The sequence below is a fragment of the Diplotaxodon limnothrissa genome, linkage group LG3 (genome assembly GCF_057381915.1).
Source record: "Diplotaxodon limnothrissa isolate DT_005_m linkage group LG3, D_limnothrissa_male_GT1.1, whole genome shotgun sequence".
Lineage (NCBI taxonomy): Eukaryota > Metazoa > Chordata > Actinopteri > Cichliformes > Cichlidae > Diplotaxodon > Diplotaxodon limnothrissa.
In genome coordinates this window covers 40,541,301-40,555,407 of record NC_140598.1, presented here as the reverse complement: position 1 = coordinate 40,555,407, position 14,107 = coordinate 40,541,301, and the positions used below count along the sequence as shown (strand labels likewise).

The window sequence follows — 14,107 nt, the reverse complement described above, 5'->3', positions numbered from 1 at the left end:
ATGGAGCCTGTAATCTGCATCTTTCCTTGCTCATATAACAATTTCTAGTAGTAAATCATTATCTCAATGCTCATGAATTGAGCACGATTCAACTCATGGTTGATGACTCAAGCAAAAAAATCGAATATTTGACAATGGTACTAGTTTCTTTTGACAAATAACTAGCTCTCTTTAACCTGCAGGATTTCACACTTGTGCATGTATTTCCCTCCCTCACAAAACAAATACCTGACCTGCATGTAGTAGCTGTGGGACAGACAGATGAACCATCCTGGGATTTAACTGCAGAACAATAACAATACTGTCCAGCCCCATAAAACTCTGAAACAGGATAGGCTAGCATGAGAAGTTTACACATGAGACAGAATTATGCATGGCTTCCCGTGAAAATCAACTTTCAGAAGTATTTGTGAAATGTGTTGCCCAACATGAGTCTGCTCAAATGTTACCTGTATAAAGATAAACCTGTACCTGTGGGTTCTGAACAAAATCTCGATCAACTTCATTCCTGAAATCTTCTGACCATACTGTTCAGATTTTAGTCATCAAAGAGAGATATGTGTGAGGGAGTTCGCCTTGTAATCGGAAGGTTACCAGTTCGAGCCCTGGCTTGGACAGTCTCGGTCGTTGTGTCCTTGGGCAAGACACTTCACCCGTTGCCTACTGGTGGTGGTCAGAGGGCCCGGTGGCGCCAGTGTCGGGCAGCCTCGCCTCTGTCAGTGCGCCCCAGGGTGGCTGTGGCTACAATGTAGCTGCCATCAGCAGTGTGTGAATGTGTGTGTGAATGGGTGGATGGCTGGATATGTAAAGCGCTTTGGGGTCCTTAGGGACTAGTAAAGCGCTATATAAATACAGGCCATTTACCATCTTAACCCTGTTATTTTGTTGCTAGACATTTGATACACTAAATTTAAACATGACTTCTATGCATTGATTCTCATAATAAATAAATAGCTTGTTAGATAACTGCTTCATGACTCTTTGCTCCTCTCTTGGGTTTCACTTGTTTAAAAAAGTCAAACAGCACTCACATTAAAACACACCAAACACCCAAAGTACAACTAGCATCACCTAGTGATAAATTCAACCCGACACGCTGATCAGAGCATATGACACAATAAGACAATTTTGTGTTTTCAGGGACTGAGCACAGTTGCAGGACAAAAGCTACGTTACAGAAGCCTCAGTTGTTCTCTGAAGAAAGTCTTAATGAAGTTGTTATCAGTGGTTAGTGAGAAGTCCTCCCAGCAGCTACCTGAGACGGAAGGTTATCACCTCAGATAACATGATGAGCTTGATTATGAGCAAAAGTGTTTCAAAGGTCAAGTGTGATAGTAAAAGTATCACACACACAATTACATATTCAATCAGAAAGTGACACATGTAGAAAAAAACTTGACAGCTGGATATTTAGAAGGCTTTAGTTTAACATGTTTTGAGTGAAGAGAGGAATTAAAGCTGGGGAATAACAAATACTTGAGCCAGTAGGGGGCAGTATACTCCGTCAGAATTGATGTTTTTCTGTTTACGCACATGACAATCTGTGAAGGTTTTATTTCACTACACTGTAAGCAATACCTCGGTTAAATTGGATTAAAGGATCGGGAGCTACATTTGATCAGCTTTTATGATTTTACTATAATCCAGCAGTTTTTTATTCCAAAGTTGAAATACAAGTGACAGCTGGGAGTGACAGATCTGTTCCTCTGACATGCCTTGACGTGGTTTGTCAGAGTACAAATGCCAAAGGACACCTTTTGTGTAAAAGACAAGTGAAACCTTTGACGAAGTGCATCAAGTTTACTTGTGTGAACAGCCAGATGAAATACCATGTAAGGTGCACCATTATCCCATCCTTTATTATTTATGCCACCAATACGATTGAGAGCATACAGCAGTAAATTTGCCAAATCATCACACTGGAGAAGCTGTAACCTTCTCCAGTGACTGCTTAGTCACTGAAATAAACCAAACCAACATAAACCAAATTAGTTATGTGGTTTATGTTGCTTAAAATCACAAATGTTATCATCCATATGTTGAAACTCTCCTAAAGATTGTTTGCATCTCTCTTTTGCTTCCAGAAAGATGTCTCTATATGACAGTTTTTTATGTGAAGAACAGTTCCAGTGCTCCATATGCCTTGATGTATTCACCAACCCTGCATCCACACCATGTGGACATAGCTTCTGCATGCAATGCATCACCAAATACTGGAATGGAGCTAAGGTCTTATTTTTTTGATTTCCTTCATTTTCAGCTTTTTCATTCCCTTACTTTCTGTTGACGTTCAGAGAAGTTATTTAACATATTTTCATCATTCCTGCTGATGTCCTTTTTGTTTCTATTGTTTCCATCTTTACTTATATCTTATTTCCATCTTTCCTTCCAGGTTTTCAAGTGTCCTCTGTGTAAAAAGAGCTTTGAAAAGCGACCAGACCTCCAGATTAACAGAACACTACGAGAGATCACTGACCAGTATAAATCTATGAAAAATGGAGTAGTAAAGAATAAGAGTGGAAGAAAGGGAACTGGAGGGCATGGAAGCCCGTCAAGCCATTTATTTGATGAACTGAAGAAAAAGCTGTGTCACCCTGTGCGAAAGACTCACCAGACCTTTTCTCGGAGTAAGAAAACTTCTGTGTTTCCGTCTGTAATAATTTATAGAGTACTTTTCAAAGCTCAAGTACAATCTGGAGGAGTTCTCAGATTTCAGAGTAGGCAATTCAGAGTACTTGGTAAATGACTGTCCTGTCATAATTATGTTGCACAACAGCAAACTTATACAAGACTACTGACAGAGGTTTCTTCCTGTTACAAGGGAGTTTTTCCTTCCCACTGTTGCCAAACAGTAACTACCTTACAATATAAAGCACCTTGAGGCGACTGTTGTTCCGAATTGGCTCTGTATGAATAAATCTGAATTGAATTGAATTACATTTAATTAAATTGAATGTGTACTTTCACCTTTTGTGGATTACGAAAGATGAATGCTGAATAATTATTCCATCCAGAAAAAAACAGCAGTTCAAAGAAATCATGATTAGCAGAATGTTAACATGTGATTCATGCCCATGATGAGTGTATGTAAACCTCTGACCACAACTGTACTTGAACAAAGATCTAGGGTCAATGAATGGCTCTACAAAATGTCAGCATTGTGTATCCAAATAGATATTTGACTTTTCACTAAAGCGACTGACTAACCTGAAAATCCCTGATATTTTTTTCATCTTCAGGCTTGGAAAGTGACTCAATCTCAACGTCCTTTCCTCCAGTCAAGGACTCACGAGCATCCTCAGTGCCAAACCACAGTTTCAGTGATGCATTGAATGAAACCTATGTGGCAGGTCCTAAGGTTTCCCACCGACCACATACCCGGAGGAGGAGGTACACGCTGAGTGGGACTGAGATGAGCCACAATGTCCCTCTTTGTGAGATTCACAACAGGCCAATATTGGTAAAACGTTCACCTTCTGCACCTGTTGAATGAAGTCCTTAAAGAAGACCAAATAAAAATCATATGCAATGGGCTTCAGATTTTCTGTAGGAGTGACCAGGTGTGCATTTGTCCTGAATGCGAGATGGAGGATCATCCAGACCATGACACAGTGACCGTTGAAACTGAATGGATGGAAACCAAGGTTTGAAAATTAAAACAGAAAAAGATAGATACAAAGGACAGATGGATTAGGTTAGGGAAGTTTCCATGTTAAAAAAAAAACAGAATAATGTTTTTTATTGGAGTAACAAAGAATTGCTAAAAAGCAGGTGATAACTGACATGTGATAGTATGAAGTTCTGGCATGAACGAACTAGACCATTTTTAAAAAAAATCTGTTAAAAATGATTTAACATCTGAGCCTAAATTCTTAGACAGTGGAGCAGTTTGATAACAGAAAATGAGTCAAATACATAGAATCTATGTTCCTCGACAGCAGGGGTGGGCAACTCCAGGCCTCAGTGTCCTGCAGGTTTTAGATCTGTCCTTGATCCAACACATCTAATTTAATTGGTTAAATTACCTCCTCAACATGTCTTGAAGTTCTCTAGAGGCCTGGTAATGAACTAATCATTTGATTCATGTGTGTTGAACCAGGGTGAGATCTAAAACCTGCAGGACACCGGCCCTCGAGGCCTGGAGTTGCTTACCCTTGCTCTACACTGTTTCTATTCAATATATCATTTTTAAACATTTGGTTTCAGGTCATGCTGCATATAATATGAAGTTATGTAGTGATTATTTGTTTCCAGAAGGAGGTATTTTGTAAGATATGCTCATTGACTACTGTCTGACATACATTATCACAAACAGATCCACCCTTGTTCCCCACGTCTGTTTCAGAACACCAATAGGCTGAAGGTCAAGTGAAGTCAGTACTGTGTAACATGAATGTTTGTGTATTTTAGACACTGCTGACTGTGTCAGAGCGGACAATCCAGGACATGATTATCGAGAGAATCAACAAGATCGAAGAGATAAATATGTCAGTGACAGAGCTGGAGGTAAAACACAAACACATTCTTGTGTAAGACCACAGGTGCATGGTAAAACCTGTAAATCCTCATATCACTTCAAGGTTTTTGTTAAACCAGCAGTCCCCAACCTTTTTTGCACTGGTTTAACGTCACACAATATTTTCACGGACCGGCCTTTAAGGTGTCAAGGATCAATGCAAAAAAATAAAATTATACGACCAAGACAAAAACTGTGCTATTTAGCGAATTCAGTGTGTATTTGTGTAACTTTATTAGCAGCGTCCGCCTGAAATGCACCAACAACATTGAGAGTAAACATCCTCCTTTCTGCCCCTTAATGCTCTCTGGTCACTATGGTAACATTTCTTTCAATATAAGACTCACAACTACAACATGGGAAAAGACCCAGGGAAACCGAGTTAATGATAAAAACCCTGAATACCATAAATTTCACAGCCTCAACTCCCGCGGCCCGTACCAAATGACTCATGGACCAGTACTGGTCGTGGCCTGGGGATTGGGGACCGCGGTGTTAAACAATTTCTATTTCAATTTCCCTTTTTATGTTCGCACCTGATGGCTGCCCTTCCCTGACCCTGGTTCTGCCAGAGGTTTCATCCTGTTAAAAGGGAGTTTTTCCTTCCCACTGTTGCCAAAGTGCTTGCTCATAGGGGGTCATATAATTATTGGGGTTTTTCTGTGTAATATTGTAGGGTATACCTGTTGTGTGACGGCTGTGTGCGGACAGGAATAGGACCCAAGGTGCAGACTCCAGAGACAAACTTAAACCAAAACAGCTTTAATGCTGAACTCAAACATAACATAACTGGGAAAAAATCAAATAAACTAACACCGGTGGACTGACAAAACACACAGCAAAATAAACGGTAGATAGCGACACTGACAAACTGAAACACAGGGCTTAAATACATAGAGGGAGCAATCAGGGAATGGGCAACAGGAGGGAAACACAGCTGGGGCAAATCAGGCCTAACAAGACAAAGGAGAAGCAAAACCAAACACATTAACATGAGACATGGACTTTCAAAGTAAAACAGGAAACCCAAAACACAGACTGAACAAAAGACACAGACTCACATGCAAGCACTACAACAGAGGGAACAGAGACGTGGGACCAGGACAGACACAGACACTGACTGGATGTGGGGATACAGCAGACAGGGGAGACAGCAACTAAGGAACACAGACAGAAAACCAGAACACTAAAGCTCTAACCAAACCCCACCCAGAGAACCTAAACTAAGAATGATCCTAAAACCCATAAAGCAAAGCTAGAATATAATGAAATAACAAAATCAAAGAACCAAAAACACAAAACACTGGGTCAACGACCCAGGGACCCTAACAATACCTTACAATATAATGCACCTTGAGGCGACTGTTGTTGTATAAATAAAATTGAATTGAATTTTTCAAACTTAAATTATGTATTTCTACATGTTGGGAGCTTATTAAACAATATCTATAGCCAATTTTACATAAAAGTGCAGGTGTATTTCCCTGATCTACAATTTATATCTGATTACCAAATCCACATATTACATTTTAAGTTAAAAATATATATATATTTTTCCAACATTATGTTTTTCTAAACAACAAAATCATTTATGAAACACACTCAAGTTTTAATTACATTATTCAAACTTTGGTAAAGATTTTATGTTTCTAACTTTTTACCTTGCATTTTAGGATTTCTAGACATTTTGCACATGTTCTTAGATTTTTAGTTGTAGCAAAATTTAGGTTCCTTACATTTGAAATCTGAGCTGCAATTCACAGATGCTGCATATTTCCATGTGATGTGAGAATTTTTATTTACAGGGGAGATTAATATATATTTTAAACCAAAACAAATTAAACAATCATGTATCTCATATCACTCTGTCTAACTTTCCAGCTGGCAGTGGACCGAGAGACGGCGGGCAGCGTTTCTCTATTCTCGAGTTTGGTTTGTTTCATTGAACGTTCCCAGGCAGAGCTGGTGGAGGCGATGGAGATCAGCCGGAAGGTGGCACAGCGCCATGCTGAATCCATGACAAGGCAGCTGGAACAGGAGATCGAACAACTAAAGAAGAGACAAAGCGAGCTTTCCAAGCTTGCCCAATCAGATGATCATTTATACTGTGTGAAAGTGAGAATTTAAGGATGAATGTGAAGATGCTAGTACACGCCCATGTTCCAATACTATTTGTTTTGTGCTGTTGGCAAACTGACATACTGAATCAGACTGAGGAAAGTAAAAAAGTAGAGGTGGTAAATGTTATTTATACAAATAAATAGCAGATAACCACAGAACTGACAAAATGTTCTTATACATCAAAATGCATTTGCATGTATCATTAAGGCATACTAATGCACTCATTGGTCAGACACTGGCCAGGCCCATTAAGTATATAATGAAAAATTAATATGCATGATTTGTTTATCTAGAATATAGTAAAAGATATACTATATGGGTGTATACTTGTATGGCTTTTGGTTTACCTATACATATACATAACATGCATGTGACAACAATCTGTTTAAGGTCAAATTCACGTGGATTGAAATCCTATTACCTTAAGTATATTTATACTTTTACTGAAGCAAACATTAAACTACTCATATAGTTTCTAAATAAAGTAAACTTGACTTGATAAGTTAGGGTGAAAAGAGATGTAATGTACACTTCACAGATTGGAGATTTCAAAAATGATTATATTCAATATTTGCCAAATTATATGTCACTGACATCAAATGAGTGACACAAAGCTTTTGTAAGCTTTTATAAGAGCACATAAGTGCCCGTTTGTTGTGTAAGGAACATTTTAGTCTATTATTAGGTGGTTGCTTGGCAACGTGACGGTGACTTAATGTCTGATAAGCTTTGATGCTCAACTCCTGATCCTGTAGGAAGAGTTGGCATTTTGGTAAATACTGACAGGAAAAAATTTCTAACATTTCTTTCCACCTGCTCCCTAGACGTTCCCAATTCTGTCCAGCCCTCCACCTACCAAAGACTGGTACAAAGTGTCGGTGAATTCTGACCTGGGGACAGAGTCCATTTACATGTCTATATTAGCTCAGGTGGAGAAGTTTGCCAAAGAGCTGAAGAATATCACAGAAAAAGGTCAGTGTAATGAAAAGCATTCAGCTGGTTTACACATATAATATACAAAGAAGACACAAAATCTGCGAGAACAGGGAATTTTTAATTAGTTCAGACTCAACATACGGAGCAAAAAAACCCAACAACTCTCAAAACACATTTAGGCGATAGATAACAGAGTCTGGCTGTTATATAAAAAAGAAACTTTAAATAAATTTCTTGGCTGATGCTTTTGTGTTTTTCTGTAGCTGCAAGTGAAATGCTAAATACTCAGCTAATGCTGGTCTGGGTAATAAGCTGCATCCATAAACTGTACCAGTGTAATGCACAGAAACCCATATGTTAATTAGTGCTAAGTAGGAGAACAATAGAATACTATAATTCTGATCACCAAAATGCAGACACAAACTTTTTATGACCCATACCACACATCGGGGTATATTCAACAGACATTGGACAAGAGAGGTGTGGAAGAGAGTGCAGGTAGGGTGAAGTGGGTGAAGACAAGTGTCAGGGGTAATTGAAGATGTTAAGATTTTTATTGGGCATGAACAGAATTAAAAATGAGTAGATTAAGTGCAATCTACAATCTAGGATCTAGACAAGCCCAGAGAGGCAAGGCTGAGATAGTTTGCACATTTGAAGAGGAGGTGGGTGGATGGTGGGTTTACTGAATAAAGGATATTGAAGATGAAGCTGAGGAAGAATATCCCCTAAGAGAAGATTCATGGATGTAGTGAAGTTGGTTAGTGTGAGTATAATAGAAGAGAATGCTAGGGGTAGGGTGAGGTGGTGGCAGATGATCCGCTGTGATGACCCAAAAGGCACCAGCTAGAAGATAATCAGTCAGATAATCTTATTAAAAACACGCAAGTGAAAAAAACTCTACTTTAAGAGATCTTTCACGTAGAAAGCAGCGTGGAGATTCAGCAAATGGCTCCAAAACCTGTATTGAGCTTTTTCACTAATTTGCATGTACTATGCAATTGTTTTTTATTGGCTATTCATGGTCTTCTTGTGTACTATATGTCACTACTTCCTGTGATTCCCTGTCTCTTCATTGCACAAATGCACATTACACTGTGGCATGAGCATGCCCCAATGGGTGCCCATGCACTGTGCTTTGCATGTCTAGTCAATAAACACAATAAACCTGTTATTTGTCCAATAATTCCTCATCAACACAGAAGTTTAGGCCTAGCAGCCCTCTCAAGAGTATGCCCTCAACTCTAAGCCTTATAAGTTTTCAGATGGATGAATTATAAAATATATTCACACACCATAAAGTTCTTGGGAGAAACCATTAAACTATCAATGACTGTCTTTCTGGAGCAGGCTATAAATTGCCACTAGAGGAATTTTTAAAAGTATTTTTAAGTGTTCCCCCCCCCGGTGGTGCAGGTTTGTATTAGCTGTTACTTCTATTTCTGCTGGATTACCAGACCAAACAGTAAGGTAGGTTCATGTTAGCTCCTTACACCTGTTGTCTTGTTTCTGTTCAGGTTTTCCTGCACAAACACTGGATCCCAGTCCTTCTCGATCACAGCCCAGTGAGTGTACATGTCCTCTCCACCTTAACAAGTGCTCTTTTAACGGTTACACTGTATACAACTTCATCCACTTTAACCTTGTTGATAATTAAGATCCAAATGTATCTGGTGAGTTTTAACAGCAGCACTGTATTTTGTTAATAATATATATATATATATATATATATATATATATATATATATATAATTTTGTTTGTCTGCAGGGATAAAGGGAATACACGAATATGCACGTAAGTGACATTCATCCAAGCTAAAATTAATGAAAGCAGAATTACCAACAGAAAATGAAGTTCTTTACATCTTCTTTCAACACAGTGGATGTAACTCTGGACTCCAGTACCGCCCATCCAAGACTGGTGCTGTCATCAGACCTGAAAAGTGTGAGGCTCCTGTTCAGTTACTAGACCATTACAATCATGCTGAAATGACTTCCTGTGTCCTCTTGTCTCGGAGCCTCTCTTTTAGCATAAATAGAGAACAGTAGAAAAAGAAGATGTAAAATCTCCATGAAATGAGCTGTAATTATAAATTGTATATTTCTGCAGGTGAGGTGTGGAGATCGACACCAACTGGTGCCAGACAACCCAGAGAGGTTTGAAAAAGTTGTCTGTGTTATAGGGAGGGAGCCAATCTCTTCTGGAAAACATTATTGGGAGGTATGAGGGTTTGCCCTTTCCAAGAGTCAAAAGTCTTGAAAATCATTGCTCATATATTATAATTCAGTTCTTTATTGTTGATTAAACTTGATTCCATACTGCTTTCATTACAAGATACAATTGTGTGCTAAATAAACAAATGTTGGCCAAACATCTTGGCTTCTTCAGACTTACATGCGTTTCACTATTTGAGTGAAGGATTGTGGTTTGTTTGGTTTGAAAAGGTGGACGTGACAGGGAAGACTGACTGGGACCTGGGTGTGGTCAAGTATTCCGTCAGCAGGAAGGGGAAGATTGAATACACCCCAGACAATGGATTCTGGTTCCTCAGTTTAAGAGACAAGTGAGTTAAACACATTGTTGAAGAGTTCTCCAAATTATTGGCCGTTGTAGCTGAAGGAAAAATGCTTATTTCCCAAATGGTTGGCGGTGGTTCCCAGAAGCATGCTGCTTGTTGTCACTTTGGTTGCTAGAAGATTGCCACAATTGCTTGCAGATTTTCATGTGTTTCTGCAAGTATGTGGTTAACTACTTGTGGTAATACAACATTATGGTGTGACACAAACTGGAAAGGGAGAAGGTTCACCTTCAAAGTAAAAGTTGTACCTCAGAGCTACAGTCAACATGTTTCATATGGTACAACTTCCACTTTGAAGGTGAATGGTCTCCATTTGCAGTCTGTATATATATTTTTAGTTTCAATATAGGTCTGAGAGAAGCTAAACAGTATTTGTGGATAAATCGTCACTTAGTCACTTCCATTTAATTATGACCGCAACATATTGTCCAGCGCAGTACTGTAGTATAGACCTATTTAACACCATATACAGTTTACACAAGGCAATTTTATTTCTTATATGAATTTTATTTATTTTAACGGTCATAAACTGGCTGTGACACGTGACAATAATAACAACTGTACTCCATTAAAACATTCACAGTAGGTGGTATATCCAATCTTTAAATGATGACCTGATGAATCCTGCTTCTGGGTCCAAACTACTTTGCGTTTATTAAGGCTGTTGTGTTTTTAACATGTTTTAATGCTTTGTATCTTGTTCTATTTAATCTGAACAGCCCCCTAAAAACAGCCAGTGATCACTGTTAGCCTCTCTCAGTTTTTATTATCACTGTTCATTTTAAAGCTCAGTTTGAAAACCTTACAATGTAACTATAGCCCAGTTTAACCAGAGCTTCTATGTACCCTCTGGTGGACCAGTTCTAGGTTTGTGAGGTAGTGTTAAAGGGAGAATGGTTTACAGGAGGCAGGTGAGTTGAGGAGAACACTGTATTATCCCACAAATGATAGCACTGCAACATAGACACAACTATAGCTGGCAAAACAATTTATAACCTAAACAATCTCAGTCATAAAATTACTGTTAAGGGTCTCTGAGTCTCCACATGGGTGTCAGTGATACAAAGTCTCAAGTCAAGAGTCAGAAGAATAAGTCAAGTCAAGCTCGCTTTTTCTTGGAGAAGAAGATGAGAAAAAAAATCAGAAAAGAAGATTTAGTGGGTGCACCCTCAGGTCTTTTTCTACTGTCAGCACTGTTATGTGGTCTGGGCGTGTTCTACCAAACCGCGAATCTTCAAATCAACTAAGGACGATCATTGCGGCAGACAAATTCTAGGGCCTGGGATGGTTCGACATCTCCTCTCAGAGGAGAGTTCCAACATCTGAAATCCATGAACAACCACAAATGGGATGGAAGGGGGAAAAAAACCCAGTCTGCATGACAATAAAAACCTTTATTACATACAGCTTTGGAATTGAGCTCACACACATATTTGTGTATTCAAGTATGTTAACCATATGGACATTGCATCATTTCAATCCTTATACAAAATGAAAATAAACCATTGAACTAATAAAATAGTATAGCACTGAAAAACACATAACAGTGGACTTTTCTTTTTGGAAATGAAAGAACTGATTAAGTCTTAATTATTTTTTATGGAGTCTCATTATCTTTAACTAGAAAGTTATCAAGTTTTTCTGACTTGTACTCACCTTACAATATAGTTTTAATCAGCATTTATTTCTAAACAAATTTTCCATGTACAAAACCATATTTTTATATGGGATAGGCGCTGGAGCCTATCCCAGCTGTCATAGGGCGAGAGGCGGGGGACACCCTGGACAGGTCGCCAGTTTGTTGTAGGGCTAACACACAGAGACAGACACCCACATTCACGCCTACGGGTAATTTAAATTGATCAATTAACCTATCCCCACTAACTGCATGTCTTTGGACTGTGGGAAGAAGCCAGGGGAGAATATTTGTGTAATACTCCATATCCAGCTACAGGACTTCAATCACATTTTACACATTGCCTGCAGCAGCAGCAGTAACATTTGCATGCAAATAAAGAGGAATAAAAGTGGAATAAAGAGCATTGGCTTAGGCAGGACTATCACATGGTTAACTTGGACATAAAACAAATTTTTATTAATAATTTTTATTAATATTATTTAATATTAATCCTCCAAACACTGTTTTGAAAACTTCATCAGTGCCTACCCAACTTACCCACACACCGATAGACTTGGGAAGAAGGCACCATGCTCGCTACATCAGCTAGCAATGCTAACTTTTACAACACTCATCAAGACGGTCGGAAGTACTATAATTTCCGTATAAACAACCTCCGGTTTTCTAGGTGATTCCGTTCTGCTCCTCCTGAACCAAATACTGGTTACAGGCTGTTATTTTTTTCCACTACAGAAAGTATTTTTCCTCATTAATCAGGGATTGTTTGTTTTAGCCTTTCACTGTAGCCTCATCTACACTGCACTTGGAATGTCCTTCAGTAAGCATGAGGAGGCAGGATCTACTTCTCCTAACCAATCACATGCAAGAATGTATGGTTTAAGCCAATAAGGTGAAAGGATGGCAAAATAAATTTGATAGACAGATTTGACACAATAGAGAATAGGTTTGGCAAAGAAGAGCAAATAAACTATAGTGAATTATAAAATATAGAATTATAAAAATAGATTAGACAGAACAGGAAAAAGAAGAACTGTGGAACCTCAATTCCACTGGGCTACACCAGCCCATGCAGCAGTGACTAACCTCGTACTGTAGATGGATTATCTCAGTTGTTCTCCTGACTAAAGTTTGGTCTGTTTACAGCATCTTGCCATGCGATTGCATTTGTCCCGAACCTTCGGGAACCCTCACGTTAACTTTTATCAAGTGGAAAAAAGTTAGCGTTCGGCGTCCAGCTTCACAGTGTTTATATATGCTAACGATAGCAGTGTAGCTAGCCACCATGTTAACCCTACTTCAGTAACCCTACAAACACCATGGCTGTTTGGTTTTCTGTCTTCACTTATTTTGGAAGTGATAGCTGAGCTGTATGTTTCAACTTTTGCTGTGGCTTTTAAGCTGCCGGATTTTTGGCTTCACCACCTCCTTCATGGTTTGTGCACGTTGAAGCTGAGTTTTCTTTTTTTTGGCTGTTTCAGCCAACGAAACGAAATACCATCATGTGGTGGCCTTACTCGATCTGCTGAGGGTCATGTGATGACCTTCCTCCGGGATCCCCCCCACCCAAGGGAATGACACCACTCATTCGCTACCCCCTCTCTGTTGAAGAGTGGGCTGAGAAACTCCTCTCTCTCTCTCTGGCCTGGATGATGGCCTCTCAAGCTCATGGAAAGTATGCTATCCTTGCTAGGAATGGATGATGACGGATTCATCTTCACTTACATATTCCTCCAACAGTTGCTGGCTCCAGTGCAAGCTGGCCTCGCCAACTCCCTGTCTCTGGCCTAGCAGGATTACCGCTCACTCACTGAAGAAATGGATCACATTCTCCTGGCTATTAGGAGCTTTGGTATCCAGACGATAGTTCCGACGGGATCTCCCGTGACCCCCACGATTTTCCCAGGGGCAACCGACGCATTGATGGTGGGTGGGATCACTGTGATTTTACCATCAGTGTTTTGGCGTTGCAGCATGGCCGCCTTGCAGTTTTAAGGCCGAGGGAAATGAGGCTGCCAGCACTCTGTAGCAGCCGCGACCACTGACAACAAGGAAAGGCTCCTCTTCATAGAGGACTCACTCAAGAAGACATTTTCTAGTTGACTCTAGCTCCCAGAAGAGCTACGGGAACTCTTGTGTCGTCTTTGCATACATTCACATTTAGCCAATAATGAGACAGAAAATTCAATTAGCAGAGGATGAAGACCAAACAGAACTGTGAGACATAACATTGTACTTGTATTAATGAAAAGGACAGAAACACTCCAGATTGATGCTGTTTCCCAGCATTTGCTGAATGTAAAAATAAAGCAATGACAT

General features: G+C 39.4%; 1 protein-coding gene across 2 annotated transcripts in view; it reads left to right on the top strand.

Moving 5' to 3' along the window:
* The first annotated feature begins 2,088 nt into the window (after positions 1-2,088).
* Positions 2,089-14,107, top strand: part of LOC146635843 (E3 ubiquitin-protein ligase TRIM21-like) — a 12,675-nt gene continuing 656 nt past the window's right edge. The window contains exons 1-12 of one of the 2 annotated variants that reach the window (XM_085350631.1): positions 2,089-2,229; positions 2,393-2,627; positions 3,240-3,460; positions 3,540-3,644; positions 4,411-4,506; positions 6,398-6,631; positions 7,462-7,609; positions 9,091-9,138; positions 9,342-9,368; positions 9,454-9,518; positions 9,684-9,794; positions 10,019-10,137. In XM_085350631.1, coding sequence (XP_085206757.1) covers positions 2,089-2,229; positions 2,393-2,627; positions 3,240-3,460; positions 3,540-3,644; positions 4,411-4,506; positions 6,398-6,631; positions 7,462-7,609; positions 9,091-9,138; positions 9,342-9,368; positions 9,454-9,518; positions 9,684-9,794; positions 10,019-10,137 — 1,550 coding nt within the window. Of the gene's footprint in view, positions 2,230-2,392; positions 2,644-3,239; positions 3,461-3,539; positions 3,645-4,410; positions 4,507-6,397; positions 6,632-7,461; positions 7,610-9,090; positions 9,139-9,341; positions 9,369-9,453; positions 9,519-9,683; positions 9,795-10,018; positions 10,138-14,107 lie in introns of both variants that reach the window. The other variant, XM_085350630.1, reaches the window with a different exon arrangement.